Source organism: Plodia interpunctella, chromosome 14 (assembly GCF_027563975.2).
Source record: "Plodia interpunctella isolate USDA-ARS_2022_Savannah chromosome 14, ilPloInte3.2, whole genome shotgun sequence".
In the NCBI taxonomy this organism is placed as follows: Eukaryota; Metazoa; Arthropoda; class Insecta; order Lepidoptera; family Pyralidae; genus Plodia; species Plodia interpunctella.
This window is the reverse complement of record NC_071307.1, coordinates 1,017,120-1,039,846: the sequence shown is the minus strand read 5'-3', so window position 1 is coordinate 1,039,846 and position 22,727 is coordinate 1,017,120. Positions and strand designations below refer to the sequence as shown.

At 35.8% G+C, this 22,727-nt stretch overlaps 1 protein-coding gene and 1 long non-coding RNA gene across 6 annotated transcripts in view; one reads left to right on the top strand and one right to left on the bottom strand.

Moving 5' to 3' along the window:
- The window catches only part of Shaw (Shaker cognate w), a 91,287-nt gene that overhangs the window by 46,458 nt on the left and 22,102 nt on the right, over positions 1–22,727 (top strand). For all 5 annotated transcript variants that reach the window (XR_008405296.2, XM_053755051.2, XM_053755050.2 and 2 more), the window contains 2 exons: positions 9,202–9,341; positions 11,022–11,232. Coding sequence is in view for 4 of the 5 variants with exons in the window: in XM_053755051.2 (XP_053611026.1) it covers positions 11,024–11,232 (209 nt within the window). In the remaining variant the exon portion in view is untranslated. The remainder of the gene's footprint in view (positions 1–9,201; positions 9,342–11,021; positions 11,233–22,727) is intronic.
- LOC128675565 (uncharacterized) lies at positions 12,469–17,364 on the bottom strand. Its single transcript, XR_010370079.1, has 2 exons — positions 13,565–17,364; positions 12,469–13,142 (listed from the first exon to the last, which is right to left on the bottom strand). It is a non-coding gene; the product is annotated as an uncharacterized LOC128675565 (long non-coding RNA).

Genomic DNA, 22,727 nt, shown 5'->3' with positions numbered 1-22,727 from the left:
ACGTGGAATGAAACATACACAAAAACTTTCTTGGCATTATTAATAAAGTGGTTTGCCATTGCCTTCTCCATTTCACACACAAGTTAATAATAATCAACCAGTGTGCAGGTTTCCTCACGATGTTTTCCTTCACCGGAAGCAAGTGGTGGTCGATGAAAACTACTATACATGAGTCAGATTGGTATACAAACTCATGTGGCACGAGTAGGATTCGAACCTGGGACATTTCGATCCACAGGCCTTAACCATTAGGTAAACCATTAGGTCTTAACCATTAGGTACACCACCATCGCTTCAACAAACAAAACAATAAGATAATAAAAAAAGCCTTTATTTACCAGAAACAAGTACAATCACGATTCTTAACCTAAAAAAGCTAAATTTTTGAGTGTAATCATACTTCAATTTTCTGCTAAACCAAAGCAGCTACCTAAAATCATTTCTTCTCAGAGGGAAACCCGCATTGTCTGCCATTTGTTTCACTGCGACACACCGTCAGCAGTCACGTCCATGACATTTATATTTATTGTATTTTTACACGACTCTCCAAAAAGGGAGTCATGAGTTCTTTTTTCTTTGTGTAAATGCATTCCACTGTTAGATGATTTTTTCTCTCTGTCTTTCTGTAAATATAAACCTTATATAGACCTGTAAAATGGAACACGAAATAAAATTTATTGTAAACATCTTTATCATCGAAATCACAATTTTATTGCTTAATATTACAGACGCGTTAGTGTAACCACTATCACTGTTTTCTAGTGTAGGAGGAGGTAGCGGTGTAATGGTTAAGACGCCCGCCTGTAGATCGAAAAGTCCCTGGTTCGAATCCTACTCGTGCCACATGAGTTTGTATACGGAGACGTGGAAGGAATGGAGATGGAGAAATGGAGAAGGCAATGGCAAACCACTCCATTAATAATGTCAAGAAAGTTATGTGTGTTTCATTCCACGTAATGACCACGACCCTCAGCCATGAGGAATACGATCATCACTGTTGTCTATAAGTTTAAAACGATTTTTTATGAAATGTTTGATTTATATATTATATGTTGGCCACTGTACTAATAAACAATGGTCTAGTAAATTTAAAAAAGTAAATTTATAAAACATAAATTTATTAAGTGAACAACAATCTTCGCACAATATTTAAACACAAGTCCGATCTAATATTTATGTTATATAATAGAGAGTTGCGTATAAAATAAAGCACGTTAAACAAATGTCACTTTAATTTATCAATTTTATTTATAATAACACTAGATGTTGCCCAGGGCTACGCTCCTGTGGAAATTTTGAGATAAAATATAGCCTATAGCAATCTTGGATAATGTAACTTTCTAATGGTGAAAGAATTTTCGAAATCGGTTCGGTAGTTTCGGAGATTACCCGCCTCAAATTATGCATATTCACAAACGCTTACCTCTATATAATAATAGTAGTATACATTAAGTATGTGTTTGTTCTTACTAAAGTAAGTTAAAACGCTTTTTGATTCCAACATTTGTAACGTCAATTATGCCCACTGTGACACACAAGCCCCGTATACATTTTTTTTGTTTTTGACATATGGAAAACAGGAAGTGATTTGAGTTGATGGCAACCTATACCTAATCTCAGTTGCGCACCTTTTACTATACTCGCTTTTATGTATACTAATTCTGCTTATATCCGGCTCGAAGGACCAAATGTTAGGATCTTGTGAAATTCCAAAAGCTGCTGTGTATATTGTATTTTATTTTTATATTAATTGGGACACATGACAGAGTTCGTAGCCGCAGATTTTCTTATTTTTTAGAACAACAACCTTATAAAAAATAATAAAAAAATAAAACTACTTGTGTTGCCAGCAACACTAAGTACTTTTTAATCACCTCTAGTTGAAAATTCAATGCAACTAATTGGATACAATTTTACATTGTTATAAGTTATTTGAGCTAACCTAACATTAATTATATTCAAATTAAATAACTACAAAAGTGGCTTTTAGTTAGTGATAGTCACTAACTGTGGTAATTATACCTACGTATATAAAAGGTGATTTTTACAGCACGACCCATAGTTTATTTAAAGGATTAATTGACTGGGATATTCTGTCTCATCTTAGCGGCTGGATTCTTCCTAGCCGTTGAGCGTGGGAGCCCAGGGTCCGCTTTCCCACTTTGTCGTCCATTGCGCACGGTCGTCGGCATCCTTGGTCATCAGATTATTGACACGCATATCGTCCTTGAAGACATCAAACCAACATTTCTTGGATTTGCCTCTTCTGCCAGGGCCAGGAGGGAGCGGCCTTTACCTCACTGGAATACATAAAGAAACGTTGGACCAGTGAACAGAATTGTCCTAGATACTAATCCTACTCGATCCACATGAGTTTGTATACCAATCTGACTCATGTATGTATTGTGGTTTTAATAAACCAATACTTTTTTCCGATTAAGGAAAACTGCGTGAGGAAACATGTACTCTATTTAATGATTTGCAATGGCAGAATATCCCATTAATATTGCCCAGGGAGTTAATATGTTACAGCCGATACGATTATAAGTAGCAATAACTTATTTTTAAACTTTCTTTCTTCATAAACGAGTTTCGTTATTAATGGCTTAATGCTCACGTCAAGAAGAAAAAATATATAGCTATTTTATCATCATAATCTATACCGCGTTATCCCTCTCAGATAAATAATTCTACGTATGTTAATATTGACCTAATTAACGCTATCTGACCCGAACACAACACATGTTTGGTCAAGCCGAGCGCAAAATAAACACGAAACAGCAATATAGCGCGACTATATAAAGTTCCCATACAGACTGCTTTGTTTTCTAAAGTAACCAGGCATGTGCGATTATTCTAGGATGGAACCACTCCATATTCTTTCATGGATGTCGTATGATGCGACTAAGGGATGAGAAACATTGACATCAAAGTAATCGTCATCTACACATATAATAAAACTGATCTCTGTACAAATGTACTGTGATAAATTCGAAATACACATAAATTATATAATTATTTAGTACATAAATTACGTGTATATCGAATTTCTGTCTGTATGTTTGAACGCACATCACGTCAAAATACTGGATGGAGTTCGATTTTCACAGTTTGTAAATCGGATGGTCTAAATTGAAATCTGATATAGGTTTCATCGCTATACGTTACTTAGATCTCGAGTTATTGACAATAATAATGTGCATGCGCACGTACTAAACATGACGTGCAAAAGCTAGTCCCAACTAATATTATAAATGCAAAAGTAAATAAATAAATATATTAGGACCAATCACACAGATTGAGCTAGCCCCAAAGTAAGTTCGAGACTTGTGTTATGGGATACTAACTCAACGATACTATATTTTATAACAAATACATATATAGATAAACATCCAAGACCCGGGTCAATCAGAAAAAGATCATTTTCCATCATGACCTGACTGGGGATCGAACCCAGGACCTCTCGGTTCAGTAGCAAGAAATTTACCACTGCGCCACCGAGGTCGTCATGAAGTTGAGTTGTTAAGAAGTAAGATTGTTTGTTTATGTACAATATCTACTAGACCGATTGATATGAAATTTGGTACACGAGTAGAAAATAACCTGGAGTAACACATAGGTACTTTTATCCAGAAATTCCCACTGGAGCGAAGCCCCGGGGCGCAGCTAGTGTTACATAAACGAAATAGCTTCTTCTACTCATGTGCATTGTCCCTTATTTATCAATCAACTCTACCCGATTTAGTTTCGATGTAAACTGATGAGTTCCAGAAATTATGCTCCATTCAATCCTAGAATTCAATGAATAAATATTTTATTTGTTGAGAAATAGCATCCATTGTATTTCAATAGACCGTTTTCATTGGAATAGTAAGTTCGAATTGAATAGCTGAATCACTTCTGGGAATTGGATCTTGCTTAAGGCGCGTCCAGCTCCGTCCACTCCACAAAAACAACGACAACAATTTTCTTTAACATTTTTCTTTAGTTAAGACCTGTAAATATAGCTTTATGTACACATATAAATTGCAGAAAAAAGTATACAATAGGACAAGTACAATAAAATATGCATAGCTATTTTAAATCGTCCAAACTCAACCAACAACATACTCAAAAACAACAAACTTTTGTTAGTCCGTTGCATAAAATCTAGTATTACCAACACTTCCAAACAAGTGTTAACAAAAATAAATAAGTATACCTAAAGTCTTTTTTAGGTGAAAACTGCCTTTATAAATTTTTCGATAGTAACTAATTGTTACAAAAAAAAACCTTCCCTATTCCTAATAAATTAAAGGTATTCCTTATAATACGTAAATATATTGGTCATAACGAATATCTTTAATCTAAAATTAGATCTAGACTTTTTGCAAAATCCCCGTTATAATCTAACAACACGTGACAAAATATTTGATAAGCCGTTTGCCCTCGTTTTGTTGGCAAACAATAGAAGAATTACATAGGAAGGCTATTATATGAAGGATATTACTGGACCTTTACTATCCTAAAGATACAATACTCCGATAGTTTCGCACAATACGCGCGAAATGAGACGAAAGACCGTACAATGGTCAGGGTGACCACGCGTGTGGTGCGACCGGTAATAAATTACAAGAAAGGAACACAAAGACTAGGGTTCCCTTCAACATTTGTGAGGAATGTAAACTTTAAAACCGATATGTAGAAATTGAGAATGATAAACATTTTGAGCTTTCAAAGCACATAATTACTAGTTCAAGCTCGTTGCTAATTAGCAAGCGAAAATAGGCCACAGACTGATATACAGACAGACACGTTAAACTTATAACACCCCTCTTTTTGCGTCGGGGGTTAATAATAGCGTCTAGATAGCTCCTTATATGTAGCTCATTAGTTGAATTTCTTGGTTGAATAGGACGTGTGTGATTTGCCATGTAAAATTTTGCATAGCAAATCTTTACATGTATTTGGTAAAGTAAAAAGTTTTACATTAATATTGCATTGTCATGTTTATATATTTGCATGTTAATTTCGGCTCAATGAAATGTGTAATTTTATAAAATAGAAGTTTTACAATTACGCATCCTACTTCCTACTAATACCAGTATTATAAATGCAAAAGTTTGTGAGGATGTATGTGTGTGTGTTTGTTACTCTTTCACGCGAAATCCACTGGACGGATTATTTTGAAATTTGGTACACGTGTAGAATATAACCTGGGATAACACATAGGGACAAATATAACACTTTTTATCCCGAAATTCCCACAGGAGCGAAGGCCCAAGACGCAGCTAGTATTTTAAGTGCAATATTTCGGCTCAATCTTAAGCATTGAAGACAGGGAGATAGAGCGAATAAAATCCATAGAAAAGTGATGACTTGGTAACCCCAGCAACCGATGACCGAGAAAACTGACACTGTGTCCTGGCATTGACAGTAGGGAGTAGGGCTGGAGGCGACGTAAAAAGGGTTTTACTGTTTGATGTAACCCTCGTGTCACGACTATTAATAAACTGGCTTATAGATTCTTTTATTTCCTGTCGTTTTGGTAATTAAATTGTAATGTCAATAAGCAAAATTTGCCGCTGTCTTTCAATCTAGTCTTCATCATATCGAGTGTGTTATTGCTAACACTGGTGTCACTGATTTTATTCAAGTCGCCTGAAGGCATCTGACATGGCTTTTACGACTACTTCCCGCCATCTAGTGGCAGGTTAGCCGCATACACACTAGGGAACTAAACTGTCAACCAGTGTGTGCAGGTTTCCTCACGATGTTATACTTCATCAGAAGCAAATGGTGGTCGATGAAAAGTATTATATTATGAGTTAGATTGGTATATACTAACTCATATGATACGAGTAGGGTACGAACGTGAGACCTTTCAATCCAAAGACGTGCGTTACACCACTATATTACTATTACTAGACTATCCATAGATTTACAATTCTGTTAGACACATGATTTTAAGGGTGAGTGGCACCAATCAACTTTGATATTGACTTAAACCTGCGCGCCGCCGAGGTTTAGACAAAATGGCGTACCCGGTTCCACACTGTCGCCTATTCAAACACATGCCGAATATCAAATCAAATCATTTATTCAGAAATTAGACCTTCACAGGCACTTTTTCTCGTCAATCTTTATATTTATAGTTATTTCTCACAAGCTACAAACTACTGGCATTTCGGAACGACCACTGCTGAGAAGAAATGCCGAAAGAAACTCATTTGAACAGTGTTGGTCCCTATCATGCCAGATCGGCTTATCATTATTGTTTCTAACAATGTTTTTTTTTTCTAATAATATATAAAAGTACATAATGTACATAGTCAAAAGGTATATCAAAACAGGTTATGATTGTTTTCCGAGTGCTGATTATTATATATATATATCGATGTGAAACACAATTAACTTACATGAAAATATATGAGAAACGAGATGACCAGTTCCCTATAACGTGAACATTGCATTTTTATTCAGCCTAATGAAAACCAGCAATGTATACCGAATTCGCCAAAAATTGGCAAACTGTTCGACGACATTGTAGAGCCCGTATTAAGTTGCCAATGAATTTATTGACGCCAATAATAGTGATGTGTATAATTTTAAGTTGACACAAAAAATATACTCATTAATACTAGTATAATGGGGCTTTTAAATAATTATTAACTAACTGCATTCTAAGACGTTACACATCTCAATTTAATACAATAAAAAGATTTTCAGGAGTTTACGGGCAATTTAACATCACATTTAATTGAAGTTTAAAAAGGGAAAATTAATATTTAATTATTATTTTTAAAGTCTCACTGGCCTAAAAATCATCAATTATTATCATCATAATTACTTTTTTATCACGATCAGATAAATAACGAAACACGCTGAAAGCCACTTACGCCGGGGAGTCAAGTTTAATTGAAAATACTAACTCCATCAACTTCTGATCAGCAGCCCTTTAATAGCCCCTAAGGGCTTGGAAAAACTTAGTTAATTAAAACAGGGTTGCCAACGTGGTATAAAGTTTATACGATTTTGCAACTTTTGAAATTTGAATCGCCGTTAATGTTGTAATTATCTGTCTGGTAATTAAAGTTTTTAATTTTTATACCCATCCAGTGAAAGTATAATTTAAATATTAGCGATAAATGGGGATAGTTTTGTAATATTTCGTTGTATATTTTGGACAATAGTATTATTGATAAAAAGTCGCGTTTGTAGTACAGGAGCGCCTTATAATTAATTTTGTTTTTGGTATTTTTTGTTGTAGCGTTAACAGATATACATCAGCTGTATGTAACGGTCCTGATATACAGCTCCGAGACAGACTGACAGACGGCAGAGTCTTAGCAATATAACTATATTCTTTGGGTTTGGAACTCCACATAAATTTGTGATAAATACAGCGTTACGAAATTTTTGTTACAAACTACTAGCTGAGCCCCAGGACTTCGCTCCCGTGGGAATTTCAAGATAAAAATTACCATATCCAGATTATATACTACCCGTGTACCAAATTTTATAACAATCGGTCCAGTAGATTTTGAGGAATAAATATACATGGTCATAAACATTCGAATTTATAATTTTGGTAGGATAATACAAAAGCTTTTTTGCACAGCCCTAATTCTGACTTTGAAACGGCAGGCCCTTTAAATGAACCTTCAGTAGTCGGTGTGACTACTGAAGGCCGCAAGATTAGTCCCTATTAAAAAAAAAACTTTTTCATTACAAACTTACTTTTCAAACCTTATTTTTCTTCAGAGCGAAATCTCGTGAACTCGCAAAGTGGAATTTTAAATTACTTGTTCAGAAAATGTAGTGGTAGGTAATAAGTATATTTGAATTTCAGCTCACGGATTTGGAATTCAAATAAGTGTACTATTACTTACTAGCTTATAATGACTTAAATTTGATTTATTCAATTGGCTATTCGACTGAATAAACATAAAATATTATCATACACGATTGAACAGTTTTATCAATTACGAAATTCATTACTTTTTCACTCTCATTGAAATATATTAATAATGCTTTTTGACTCCAAAATCCTTGACATGTTAAATTTTGTTTTTGACATTCAGACATCTTATGCGCGGGTTTGTTATTTACATCACAACATCCAGTCGATTCACAGTGAGACGCAGCGAACCAATCACATTGCGCCCTTGTGACGTAACGACAACTACATTGCAATCTGATTGATTTGCTGCGTCTCACTTCGAAATGATTCGATAGTGAGAAGTGATATGCAATCCCTCAAATTTGACTAGTTGAAGAATAGCCAATTGTACAAGTGCTGGAGTCTATCTATACTATTGAATTTGTTGTCAAATTGAGTTATTACATAACATACATCGTCTACACTTAAATGCTGACCATAGATCTACAAAAAAAATTCAGCAGTACTTTAAAGGTGCTATCATACATTCAAAATCTCCCACAAAAGCATTTGTAACAATTGTATAAATAATTACAATGTAAAACGCGGTAAACGTAATCGATTGAAACAAAATCGACCCATTTCCATCGTGTCAAGGTCGCGGTTTTGACGCAATTCCGATGAATGACACAATATAGTTACGATTTTACTGATAGCATAAAATGTTGTTATAGCAATATAAAAAACCTATAATAAAACAGCTGGTAGTATAAAAATGCTTACTGGGCAAACTAATGAATAACGAATATTCTTATTAAAGACATAAATAAAATTTAAACTATTAAAACGCGCAGAGACTTTTTAAATCCATGTTTAAAAGGTCATAACTTTGAACATTTGTATTATGATCAAATAAAAGCAACACTTAAAAACTCAGTTATTACAAATAATAAATAAACATATTAGGACAAATCACACAGATTGAACTAGCCCCAAAGTAAGTTCGAGACTTGTGTTATGGGATACTAACTCAACGATACTATATTTTATAACAAATACATATATAGATAAACATCCAAGACCCGGGCCAATCAGAAAAAGATCATTTTCCATCATGACCCGACCGGGGATCGAACCCGGGACCTCTCGGTTCAGTAGCAAGAACCTTGCCACTACGCCACCGAGGTCGTCAAATAACATGATTAAACATTACAACTTAAACTGAACATTGATACTAGAACATTAAATTATCATAAAACTCAACATAATATCCTATGTAGCTTTAATTCGGAAATAAACATTTAATTTTGAAGAAAACTAACGAAATATATCTTTCACAGGATTGGCCACTTCATCAGCGATGTCACCTCAAACCAGCTTTAGTAGACTGGAACGGGACTACATCGCAGTCATGTGGAGAAGGGGACAAAGTCGCTCGCCGTAGCAAGTTTACTGTCTGCTGTAGGGGGAGAGGTCGCAAGTGAGTATCTATTCCTTATGACAGTAATGTAGCCACGCTATTACTCTAGTGATGGGGACAAGAGTCAAGCGTACAGCCTGCTGAAGGAGAAAAAGTTTCAATTGAGTATTTATCACCAGAATAGTAAAACAACTACACGATTGATATGAGGAAAAGGGAGCAGAGTCTCGGAAGCAAGTGAGTGGCTACAGTAGATAGAGACGTTGCAAGTGAGTGTGTATCACTAGAGTTTTAATTATAAAAAATAAATTTTGCAACTGTAAACAGACAAACAAAAAGTCTATAGATACTTACACGCCTAAAGCTTCATCAAAATTCACACCAAAACCCTTTTTTTTATTGAATAGCAATACTTTTATTTGATAATGTCTTTTCCCTGATATAATTACCTATACAAAACTCAGTTCTTTTCTACCCATTATATTGGAAACCTATTAAACCTTTGTTATAAAAGAAAGTTTGCCCCTATTAAACTAACTTTACTCATAAAGGACGTTCCCTTATTAGACTTGAGGAGAAGTACACTTAACTTCAGCGCTTTAATATGTTAATGAATACTATCTTATAGACCCGATCATGATGAACGATTCCAGAATAAACATTCAAATTTTTGAAGTCTAAATTATGACATTGAAGATAAGGCTGCGATCAAGGAATTAGCAGGTACTCCGTATACTTATTAATTCCATGGCTGCGTTTGAGTTTGTTGCGCAGTTTTTTCATCTGTACCCTTGGAATTCGGCAAGTTTTAAATATTTTTTGACAAATGCCATATAACACAAGTGCAATGTAACATATCTACCAACTAGTTGGTAATTTAAGACACAACTCCAAACAAATACAGTGTAACATTTATTCTAAACTAGTAAGGATAATAAAAATGACTTCGTTACAAAAATGAAGACTTTAATTTTAGAAAATGTAACAAAAAGGAAATAGAAGAATTCAAAATATTAACACATCCCGATTGATAAAAAGGTCTCTCAACAAAAACACCACTTCCGGATTAAATCCTCCAATACAGCCAGACATCAAGAAAACTTAAAAGAATAGCTTCAAAGTGCGGCCGTAGGATGAAGGGGAATCCTGTACCGGAGCGTAAATCCCTTTGGAAAGAAAGTAATTGCATGCTATTAATTAGCTACACGCTATTTAAAATAAATGGATGATAAATAGATAAGGTATATATAGGTGATTTGCTTACATATAATATTTATCTATGATGAGGTTTTTCACAAAGAACTATATTTTAACAAAATAACAGCTTCTAATAACAAAGAATGAAAGTAGCTCTTACCCAAAATATTTGGGGATCCTATAAATAATTACAGATCTATCTTAATAGATAAATAGGAGATTAAAATTTATTTTAATCTTTAGACATTAGAATATAATCAACCAATATTTCAGTTTGACATACAAGACCATGACAAGACATTATCAAGAACAAAATAATAGACAAACAGAATGAAAGAGTTCCGAAATGAAAATAAAAAAATAAAACGTTAAAACATAAAAGAGTTACTTCAACTTCAACGATATCATTTACAAAGAAGCGATATTTGGCTCTGTGATCGCTTCTTTTAACTGGCTTTATGTGATCCAGTACACAAAGCCAGTCCTTAAGTCTAGCGGAGGATAGCTGTAGTTAAGATCGTGAGGATGTGTTGTTTCCAACAGAGATGAATCTCCTCAATATGGACGCGGAGAACCGCGTGGTTCTCAACGTGGGGGGGATCCGCCACGAGACCTACAAGGCGACGTTGAAGAAGATCCCCGCGACGCGGCTCTCGCGACTGACGGAGGCGCTCGCCAACTACGACCCAGTGCTCAACGAGTACTTCTTCGACCGCCATCCGGGGGTCTTCGCGCAGGTTCTCAACTATTACAGGTTCGTAAAGTGATGTAACATTGAGTATTATTTTAGAATCGAAACGGTGGTGGTCCAGTGGTTCATCAACCATCTACGTCAACAAGACCATCCGCCTTTGATCGGAAAGTCCCTGGTCTGAAACCTACTAACGTTATTTGAGTTTGAATACCAATCTGACTCATGCTTAGTAGTTTTCATAGACCGTAACTTCCTTTCTGAACGGAGTAAAGGTTTACTAGGTGATGAATGGAGAAAACAAATGCAAATCACTTCATTAATATTGCCAAGAAACTCATTGTGTGTTTCATATCAGTTATTTACCACGATCCCTCAGCCATGAGGAATATTACTGTAAGGAGGACAATTGCAAAGTCCTAAAATAAAAACATGTCAAGCAAACTATCAACATTTATTTTCGCCTTACCTTTTCTCGTACGAAATTATATATATTTTACATAAATTAGTATTTCTAATAAATACCAACCTAGGGAACTCTGATATCAGCCAAAACCAAAATCAAGCAACATACAAGAGATCTAAAGATATTTGCACTTGATCCAAATCAACCTGCCCATTAGATAGTCGAGTCTCTGAATAGTAATTAGTACACTGCTTTTCAATCACGAATGGAAAGTGATTAGGGATAAGCCGACACTCCATTGTCTGAACAGATTGTTTAATCTGTTTGATAATTCAGTAGTTGTTGTTACTTCACTTGATATTTTGCGTCTATTGAAGCAGAAGACGACAAAGAGTGAACTGAAAAGATCTTTTTTCTGCACAGATACGATATTTTTGTCACGCTTTGTATGCTCACCACTGCAATTTTGAAGTGAAAACTTCTTAAGCGGCATTGTGCACTTTTTGTGATGGGTTAAACACGCGCGTAAGACGTCAAAAATGCACAACGTTAATATTCAATTTTTAACTTCTGTCGGCACTCCCGGAGTACAACCCGTTTTTTTTTTTTTATTTTTAAGGAAAATAGTGACTTATTTTTGTTTTTTCATGAAAAATTATATTTGAAATAGTTGTTAAAAGAATATTTTGTATAATTAAATATTTTTTTCGTTTCCTTGCGAGTCCGTCTGGATCAACATCTCCCCCAATTACTTTTGCTTGAACGATTTTTTTTTTCAAAGTAGTTTAAAGTAAACAATACCTATGAGTTTCAATCATAAGAACTAAGTCTACTGAAGCGGCGCAATTTATATATATATTGTGCAGTATTCGGGGTGCTCTTCAATAATTTCCTTTTATTAGACGATTAAAATACGTTTATTGGAAAGATTTACAGTAAAACAGAATAATTATATTAAATTTGTGCTATCTCAAGCGCGCGTGGACGAGACAGTTTTTCTAGAGAGATCTACCAGTGGTGGGGCGCGTACAACTGATGATCGATGAAAAAGTTGCCGACTTCTCACTCATAGATGGCGATAGTGGTATCATAAACATGCCCCCGGCCTTGGAAGACTCCGACTTCCAAAGTATGACGTCTTCTGGATTTATTCAACTCTCGGGCTGCAGCGATAACGGGCAGATCTTGGAGAACGATCTTCTTATTATTCCTGTAGCCGTCCGTATGTCAGCAACACGAGAAACTCCGTCCGCACCAGGATAAGTCTTCACGATCCGTCCCAATTTCCACTTCAGAGGCGGCTGGTTATCATCCTTTATAAGGACCATGCTGTCCATGGCAATATCGTTTTTATTCGTCTTCCATTTAGTCCGCGTCTGGAGCTCAGCTATGTACTCTTTCGACCATCGTTGCCAGAAATGTAAACGAATTTGCTCGATGCGTCGATATCGGTTGAGCGCCGGAGTCGTAGATGTCGCAGCTGCTACGTCGTCGGTGCTAGCAGGAGCAGTCAACGGCCGGCCAATAAGGAAATGACCAGGCGTTAGCGGGTTGAAGTCATAAGGGTCTGAGGAAAGAGGAGACATAGGACGGGAGTTGAGGACAGCCTCGATTTGTGTCAAAACTGTGCTAAACTCCTCATAAGTTAGTTTCGCGTTGCCTACAATGCGTCTAAAATGATACTTAAATAACCTTACCCCACTTTCCCACAGCCCGCCTTGGTGGGGACTAAACGGAGCAATGTACTTAAAATTTATTCCATTACTTGTAGAATAATTTATAATTTTATCCGAATTTTCACTCAAAATTTTAGGGAATTCTTTCTCTGCACCTACAAAATTTCTCCCATTATCAGAGTAAATAGTATCAGGTTTACCCCTTCTACTAATAAAACGCTTTAGAGCTAAAATATAATCGTCAGTAGTGAGACTGGTAACAAGTTCCAAGTGTATAGCTCTAGTAAGAAAACAAATAAATAAACAAACGTACGCTTTAGTTAACTGGGCTCCTCTGCCCTTCCGGTTCAGTATGAACAGTGGCCCACAATAATCACAGCCGGTTGTAATAAATGGAAATCCACCATCCAATCGCTCAGATGGCAAATTTCCCATTATAGGAGATAACATTTTGCCTTTTATTCGCGCACACGTAACACACTCACGAACTATTTTCTTTACTAAGTTCCTAGCACTCAGTGGCCACCAACACTCGCGCAGTGAAGACAATAGCAGCTGTGGACCGGCATGAAGTAAACGTCTATGCTCGTATCTAACCAACAGTAACGTAAAATAATGTTTATTACATAACAACACTGGATGTTTCTTATCGTAGTTGAAATCAGACGAATTTGACAGCCTACCACCGACTCTAATTACTTTACGATCATCTAAAAACAAATTAAGACCTGATAAACGATTCCATTGCGATTTATTTGTTTTTACAGTCGTATTATTCAATAAATTGTCATAAACGTCCGGGAACGATTCGCGTTGTGCACACTTTACTAGCAATGCCTGTGATGCACGCAGCTCGTCCGTGGTTAGAAAACCGGTTTGTTGTTTTGAGACGCTCTGATGTCGGCTGCGAATGTTATCTATAAATCTCAAAACAAATGCACCTATGCGTAAAAGTTTAATATATGACGAATATCTTTTGAATTCAAATAAATCGTTCTCGACTGGAATGCAAACAAAGCTAACTTTAGTAGGAGGCTTTAACTCAGGCAAATCATTTAATTCTACCGACTCATTATTATCACGTATAAAATCTAAACTGAATTCACGAGACTGTAAAAAATACGGTCCGTTCCACCACAAATTATTATCAATTAATAAATTTAAATAAACGCCTCTGGACAATAAATCTGCTGGATTGTCTTTACTAGGTACATGTAGCCACTCAGACTCCTCTGTTATATTTTTAATTTTTGCTACACGAGTTTGAACAAATGTTTTTAATAAATGTGGAGACATTTGTAACCATCCTAGTACGATAGTCGAGTCAGTCCAGAAGTAAGTTTTAGTGAAGGACAATCTCAACGAATCTACAATATGTTTATACAATTTAGCACCTACATAAGCACCACACAGCTCAAGTCTTGGGATAGTAAGTGACTTTAAAGGTGCGACCTTTGTTTTGGCACAAAGAAGTCTTACTGTGGGATTTGACGAGCCATCGCTATAGGTACGTATATAGGCACATGCACCATATGCATTCGAAGAAGCATCACAGAAAATATGGAGCTCAGTATATTGCCTATACGTATTTAAAACGCAACGTGGAATTTTTAATTCGCTTAAGCACTTTAATGTACCGATAAAATAATTCCATGATTCGGCAATGTCCTGAGGAACTTCATCATCCCAACTTAGTTTATTAGCCCATAACTTTTGCAATAATATTTTTGCAATTATTATAGATGCTGATAATAATCCTAAGGGGTCATAAATTTGAGCTATGATGGACAACATTTGACGTTTATTCAATTTTGAATTATCTGAATTAAAATCAATTTTCGTAGTGAAGTGTAACTCATCACTATCGCTGTTCCAACCTACGCCTAATGTTTTGTTTTGAGTATGCTCGCCTTCGAAATTCTTTATCGAAGCACATCGTGTGACGTCAGAGTTGAATGTCCACTTGCGGAGTGGGAAGCATCCAGACTGCAGGACTTGGCGTGTTTTCTCACAAATGTCTAGCAAGGTTTTGTAATTATCGTGTCCCGTTATTAGATCGTCAACGAAAAAATCATCATTAATAACGCGAGCAACAAATTTATCTTCACACTCTGAGGCTAGCTGACGAATACAACGCATACTAAGGTACGGGGCTGACGCAGTACCATAAGTCACGCAAGTTAATTGGTAGACCTGTAAAGGATCAGTTGGGTTTTCACGCCAAACTATAAGTTGCAACGACCTTTGATCTGATTGAACCATGACTTGCCTAAACATTTTACAAACATCGGCACAGGCAACATACTTGTACTGACGAAATCTTAATAAAATACCGAATATATCATTTTGAAGTGCTGGACCTGGTAACTGTATATCGTTTAACGATTTATTCGAAGTAGTGACAGCACTAGCATTAAAAACAACGCGTAATTTAGTAGTCACAGCACCTTCCCTATAAACACCGTGGTGTGGTAAAAAATAATTAGGGCTTTTGGGCATATCTATGCGTTCCATATGTCCCAAAGCTTCATATTCACGCATAAATTCGACATACATACGTTTATAATCAGGAGAACGTTCTAATTTACGTTCTAATGAAAAAAATCTATTTTTTGCTAACGTATAAGAATCGCCTAACGAGTCAGCTGATTCTTTAAGCGGGATACGTACCGAGAATCTACCGTCAGCCATTCGAATAGTAGTTTTAACAAACAAATCCTCACACAAACGCTCGTCGTTATTCAGAGGACTACCTGACTGAGGCATTTCTTCTATTTCCCAAAATCGCGTAAGTTGTTCGCTCAGAGTTTGTGACAAATGACAATGTACTTGATTGGTAGACAAATTTTTATTGTTGTTTATAGGACCAGAAATAAGCCAACCTAACTTCGAATTTTGTAAGCAGGGACCATTCGATAATTGAATCCTATTTTCGCATAACAAACTCCAAAATAAATCTGCACCAATCAATAAATCGATATCTGAAGGAACACAGAAAGACGGATCAGCAAGCTGAATATTATTTGGCATTCGTATGAGGGCTTCATCAATGCATGTCGTGGGCAAACCGTTTGTTATGCGCTGCAAGACAATACATCTGGCCTTCGCCGTATAATCGCATATTTTTGATTTAAAAGTAATTTCGCATAAATGATTAGAGTGCGACACTGATTGTCCGACACCCGAAATTCGAATAGTGGACTGTATAAGAGGCGCATTAAGACGTTTTCTTAATCTATCTAAAATAAAACTATGTTGACTCCCAGAGTCTAACAGCGCTCGGGCTGTATGCATACGATTATCTTTATCAATCACATCCACTAATGCCGTGCATAACAAAACAGGTTGCAGTGGTAGATCGCCTGCGCATGTGTATGTATTCGAATAGAAGGGATCACCGCCTACTGATAACAGCGCACCGGTCGGCATTGAGGTAGCCTGGGGAGAACTGGACATGGCGTCACTGTTAACACTGTTTTTATTAGAACTATTAAAGTGGAGTAGACTATTATGTTTGCCCTGACATTGCTTGCATGGGCCAAACGTGCAATCTGAAAGTACATGTCCAGATCGTAAACAATTGCGACATAAATTATTTTTATCTACGAATAAGGACCTGTCTTGTACAGATAAATTCAAAAAATTATAACACATATACAAAGCATTATTACCGTTACATGAAGGACATTTATGACGTTTATTATTATTACTAGTGAATTTATTTTTGGAATTACTATTATTTGTTGAGACATAACTATGAACTTTATTATTGGCCTGATTGGTTGCATTATTTGTTGGTTTCGATTGCAACTTGTTATGATTAGCACTGATCATGTCCAACATATCCGCTTTATTCCTAAGAAACCTTAGCAAATCATCTAATTTCAACTTTCGTGACGAATTTAAAACAAGAGTGCCCTTATGTTTTTCCCAGTCACTCTCCGTAGCTAAATCGAGCTTCGACACAATTAAATAAATTAATAAGGTATCCCATGTGTCCACAGGCTCCTCTAGTGTCTTCAATGCACGGAGGTTGCGTAACACAGTATCAATAAGTTTGCGAATTAGTGAGGCCGATTCTTGTTTTATATTGGAAAGAGAAAATAACGATTTTATGTGAATATGAACTAGGAGTCTCGCATTATGAAATCTGTTTTCTAGTAACTCCCACGCATGTTGGTAGTTAGACGCAGTAAATTCCAATGCACTAATAACTTGTAAGGCACTTCCACTGAGTGAAGAACGTAAGTAATGAAATTTTTGAATCGCATCTAAATCTGTACGTTTGTGGATCATTGTAATATAGGAGTTTCTATATTCAAGCCACTGATCATACTGCCCGTCGAAGGTAGGCAACTTTATCTCGGGAAGTTTAACATGCGCGCGAGGTTTACTCGTATTCGAACTAGACCTAAAATCACTAGAACTGTCCCCAGTCTCATCACTTTCGATTAAGCATTCAGCATTAGCTAAAGCGCTAAAATATAACGACTCAAATGACTCGACATATTCGTTATCGACTGACTCATCTGATAAGCAAAGAATTTCACTATTGATTTTATTAAAATTTTGATAAATATCTATCGCCGCCTGCATTCTAAACTTTATTTCTTTGATTTGAAGCTTAGATGGGCTATTATTTTCAAATAAATCTAAGTATTTAGAAAATTGAGTCAATCTACCTCTCAAGACACCTCTTTGTTTTTTGAGGTCAGAAATATTTGAATTAATCGCTTTTTTTGAGGGAGAAACTGATCGTGCTGAAGGCACAGCTAAATTATCATCACCAGGCATTTTGTGGGCTTGGAAAATAGGGTAAAGTACTCACGATTTAAGCGGGACTGGAACGGCAATCACCCGACACGTCACTAACCGATTCTGAAATTAGCACAAATAACACAGTTTTAACACAATTCGATTGGGGAGGGAAGGATATTCAGAAGGAAACCTAACCGTTTAACCGCTGATCTGGTTCACACGTAGACGTATAGCGTTGACTAGGAGGTCCACGACGTATAGTATTCGCATCGACGTGGTCTTCTCACGATTGAAGAATCCTCTTCGTCATCCGGCCGCAGGATCAATTTTGTGCAGTATTCGGGGTGCTCTTCAATAATTTCCTTTTATTAGACGATTAAAATACGTTTATTGGAAAGATTTACAGTAAAACAGAATAATTATATTAAATTTGTGCTATCTCAAGCGCGCGTGGACGAGACAGTTTTTCTAGAGAGATCTACCAGTGGTGGGGCGCGTACAACTGATGATCGATGAAAAAGTTGCCGACTTCTCACTCATAGATGGCGATAGTGGTATCATAAACATATATATATATATATATATATATATATATAAGTTGCGCCGCTTCTTCTTCACCTGCGCTTTGGAAGCCGGTAGTAGACTTAGTTTAAGTAATTTTTGACGTTAATAAGTGATGTATATCATCCTAAATTGAATAAAGAATTTTGAATTTGAATTTGAATTTGAATCCATTGAAAGGACAAAATTCAAATTCAAATTCAAATTCAAAATTCTTTGAAATGAATGAATATGAAGAAAATGAGATATCAAAAAAATATTTTGGTATATATAACAACCGATATAATTGTAAATTAGTAATGTTATTAAACATTGGAAATACAAGTCATGAGCGGTCCTTGGACCAGGCATTACATGGCTCTGCATGTGCAAAAAATGGAACTGGAATGAATGACTTCACCATGGAATTGGAATGAATGGCTGTTGGGTCCAAAACGCTCATTAGAATTCCCAATTAGTGGCACGGAAGTATGTCATACTTCTCGTATTACATACGCGGGAATTCCCTTCGAATTCAAATTCAAATCATTTATTCAGAAATTAGACCTTCACAGGCACTTTTTCTCGTAAATTTTTATATTTATAGTTATTTCTCACAAGCTACAAACTACTGGCATTTCGGAACGACCACTGCTGAGAAGAAATGCCGAAAGAAACTCATTTGAACAGTGTTGGTCCCTATGTCGATTCCGTGTGAGAATTTTATTATCGAAACATGTAGTAATCGATATAGATATGTATCTATATAAGGTTCTAGGACACCAGAATGTCAGACTATCTTACGAACACTAATTACGAACACTAATTTATTTAAACAGAACCATCATGAAGTCTTTGATCATGTTTGATTCATGAATGATAGTTTTCATATGCCACCTCTTGCTTCCGTTGAAGGAAAATTTAATGTGGAAACTTGGTCACAAGATGACTGTTTCGATCACAAATTTTCATTCCACAACTGCCGTCAAAGCTAGATTGACAGGGCAGTGGAATTTATGGACGAAATTTTGGTTCAATATTATGCCAATTGTTTGTTCATTTTGTGCTTAAATATTATCGATCTACACATTTAATAAAAAAGTGTATTGAATTCTATAAAAAAATGTTTTAGACGAGTACTCATATTGGTTGGGTAGGTTCAATGTATTTTCCAACTTTTTTTTTTCGTCGCTGTGAAATGCCTAGCGACCCCGTGACGTCCCCCATAACGGCAGCGTGGAAACGCCCCACGGGTTTAGTGGGTATGCTGGGCCGACTAGCGGCCCAGGAGTCCCACACTCAGTGCGTAACAAGCATTCCCCTGGGTAAACAAAAAAAAAGGTTGAAAAAATACATTGAAACAATATAATACTATGGCACTACATAGTATAAAACAATGACGCATCTGACTGTCCCCTTGTATTCTTACATATTAAAACAGCCCAACTGATTTTGATGCGGGATTTTAATATATATATAGTGTGAATCCTGAGGAAGGTTTACTTGTATAATTTATTATGGTTTTGCCCGAGCGAAGCCGGGACGAGTCTCTAGTCATACATGAAAATGATAACTGTCCTTGACGTATTTGTTCACAGTTCAGTGTGCAGCAACCATAGACAGCAGCGTTTATCGCTTCTGATAACATAATATAGACAAAAAGAATTTGCATTGATTATGGTTAAGTATAAATTAGTAGAGAAGCCTTAACTCTTAAATAAATGATGAAGATAATAACGTACGAATTTTCTCAACAAGAAACCGCAGAACGAAAGCTTTCTTTGTGAAACTTTATGCGCCGTTCAGAATATCTTAAATAACCAACAAATTTACGCTTACAATACTTAAAAGGTTCCTTGTACTCGTGTCTTTGTTTGAACATGACATTACGTTCATTACATACCTTCATCTTTCTCTTCTATTGACAATTCGATTCTATTCAATTCGATTCGACTCGATTCGATCGACACGAATAAGAAGAATTAATGCTTATTAGATCTTTAGAGCTGAAATCTGACTTCTCCTTCTCCATCCTTAACGCATCAACCTTGGCGGTATGTCCATTGTCCAACGCTTTTTGTGTTTCTCGCTTTGGAACCGGTAGGTATAATATAGAAAAAACATTTGAAAAAGAACTGAATTTCAAACGCAATCCCTCAGCCGTTGTTTATTATGAGAATTTTATAATGAGTGAGATGTTTATTAATGATAATAAATTTAATAATGATTTCGAAAAAAAACGATGAAATTATCAGATTTTCAATGTATTTTTCAACCTATCCCAACTTCCAATGTGAGTACTCTAGAACATATTCTTTTAGAATTCAATACACTTTTTTATTAAATTTGTAGAACGATAATATTTAAGCACAAAATGAACTAAGATTTCGTCATTGGCATAATATTGAACCTAAATTTCGTCCATAAATTCCAATCCCTTTAGATTTGAGTTGAAAATTGCCACTTTTTCACTTTAGCAAGGTGATTTGTCTCCAGTCTTCCCAAATGGTTATAATTCAGCTAGAATTAATCCTATGAAAGAACATTTCAGTACCATTAATTATAGGTTTGCTAAGTTATGTTATAAAGTTATTATATATATTCAACTAGCTGTTACCTGTGGTTCCGCTCATAAAAAGCCTATCACACTCTCCAGCTCTCCAAAAATCACCAATCAATCTGTTAAAAAGAAAAGACAAGAAGGGCCAGATAAAGGAGAAAGTAATAATTAATTTCGTACAGTTAGATCAATACGATGGCAGAAAATGGAAACAGCAGATGGAATGAACTACATCGACAAGAACGATGTTCTTAAAATGTTGAATGTAAAGCTAAAAGCCCGTGACTCCGTCCGCAGTATAAAAAACCTATGTCACTCACCAAGACACCAAAAATCAACACAATCAATTGCTCTGTTCTAACGTGAAAGAAGGACAAACACCTTTTTCACATGGTATTTTTAGAAAAGAACAAATGAATGAAATTGATTTAGAATTTTAAATTAATACCTGTCTGAAATAATAAAGACGCCATACCCATTTGAATTTGTCAAATAAAACGTGAAACCTGTGAAAGCTTTACTTTACTCAGTTCTTTTGATTTCAAAGGATTCCATCCCAAATTGTTTGGCACGGAAGAGTGCGTTAAAAGTATATTCATGTTTTGTTACGCAGTATATTTAATATTGCTTGTATTTTTTGTATTTTAATTTGAACACATACGTGCGGTTGATTTTTATGGAGAAAAATATCTGTTATACATATTTAACCGACGTCAATAAAGGAGTTTCTCAATACGTCGCAATATTTTTTTTGGAGAACTTCTTTAGCGGCGCTGTGCACTTTTTGTGATGGGTAAAAAATCTCGCGTCAGGACAGGATGAAAACTCGTAAGCCGTCAAAAGTGCACAATGTTCCCTCTGCCGGCAGTTCCGGAGTGCAACCCGTTTTTTTATAGCCTTATGAATTAGCTTTTACTTACCACTCGAGTTACAATACCTTTTTTATTAATTCCCGTGGGAATTTTATAAATCCTCTTTTAGTGCACCTACATACTAAATGTCGTGTCAAAATGTTACTTCATGCTTAGAAATTCTTCAAACAAAAATCTAAATATAATACGACTAAATATTGTTTATTATTTTTAAGATTGTAGGTTATTTATTAAATTTGTATTCACATTTTAAATGTATAAAATACACAGAAGAATTAACTTACTTATGTCAGACACAAATCAAGTTAACTAAAATCGAAGCCACGTATTTACTTACCCAAGCCACTTCGGCTCAAATTAATTTCATTGATAGCGACTGTTCCTAACTAATACCAAACTTGGGGTAACCTCGACAAGTTTGTGTATTTGGGTCAACACGGCAGTTAAAGGACTTCTACTTAAACGTCCAGTCTCGAACTGTAGACAAAAGATTTTATTGGATTTTACGTTTCAATATTGAATACAAATTACAACAGTAATTAGAACACATGTATGCGTCTTATAAATAATCACCCGCATCGAGCCAATGTGCCGAGATTGGTGGCAGCATTTCCCCGCTGAACTGCCAGAACTTTTTAAATTAAATTTTGTCGGAAATTTCATCGCGTCTATTCGAGACAACTCACTCCCATCGATATCCAGGAGCATGCTTTTCGCAATGCCAGTAGTCTGTAGCGTTGAGGAAT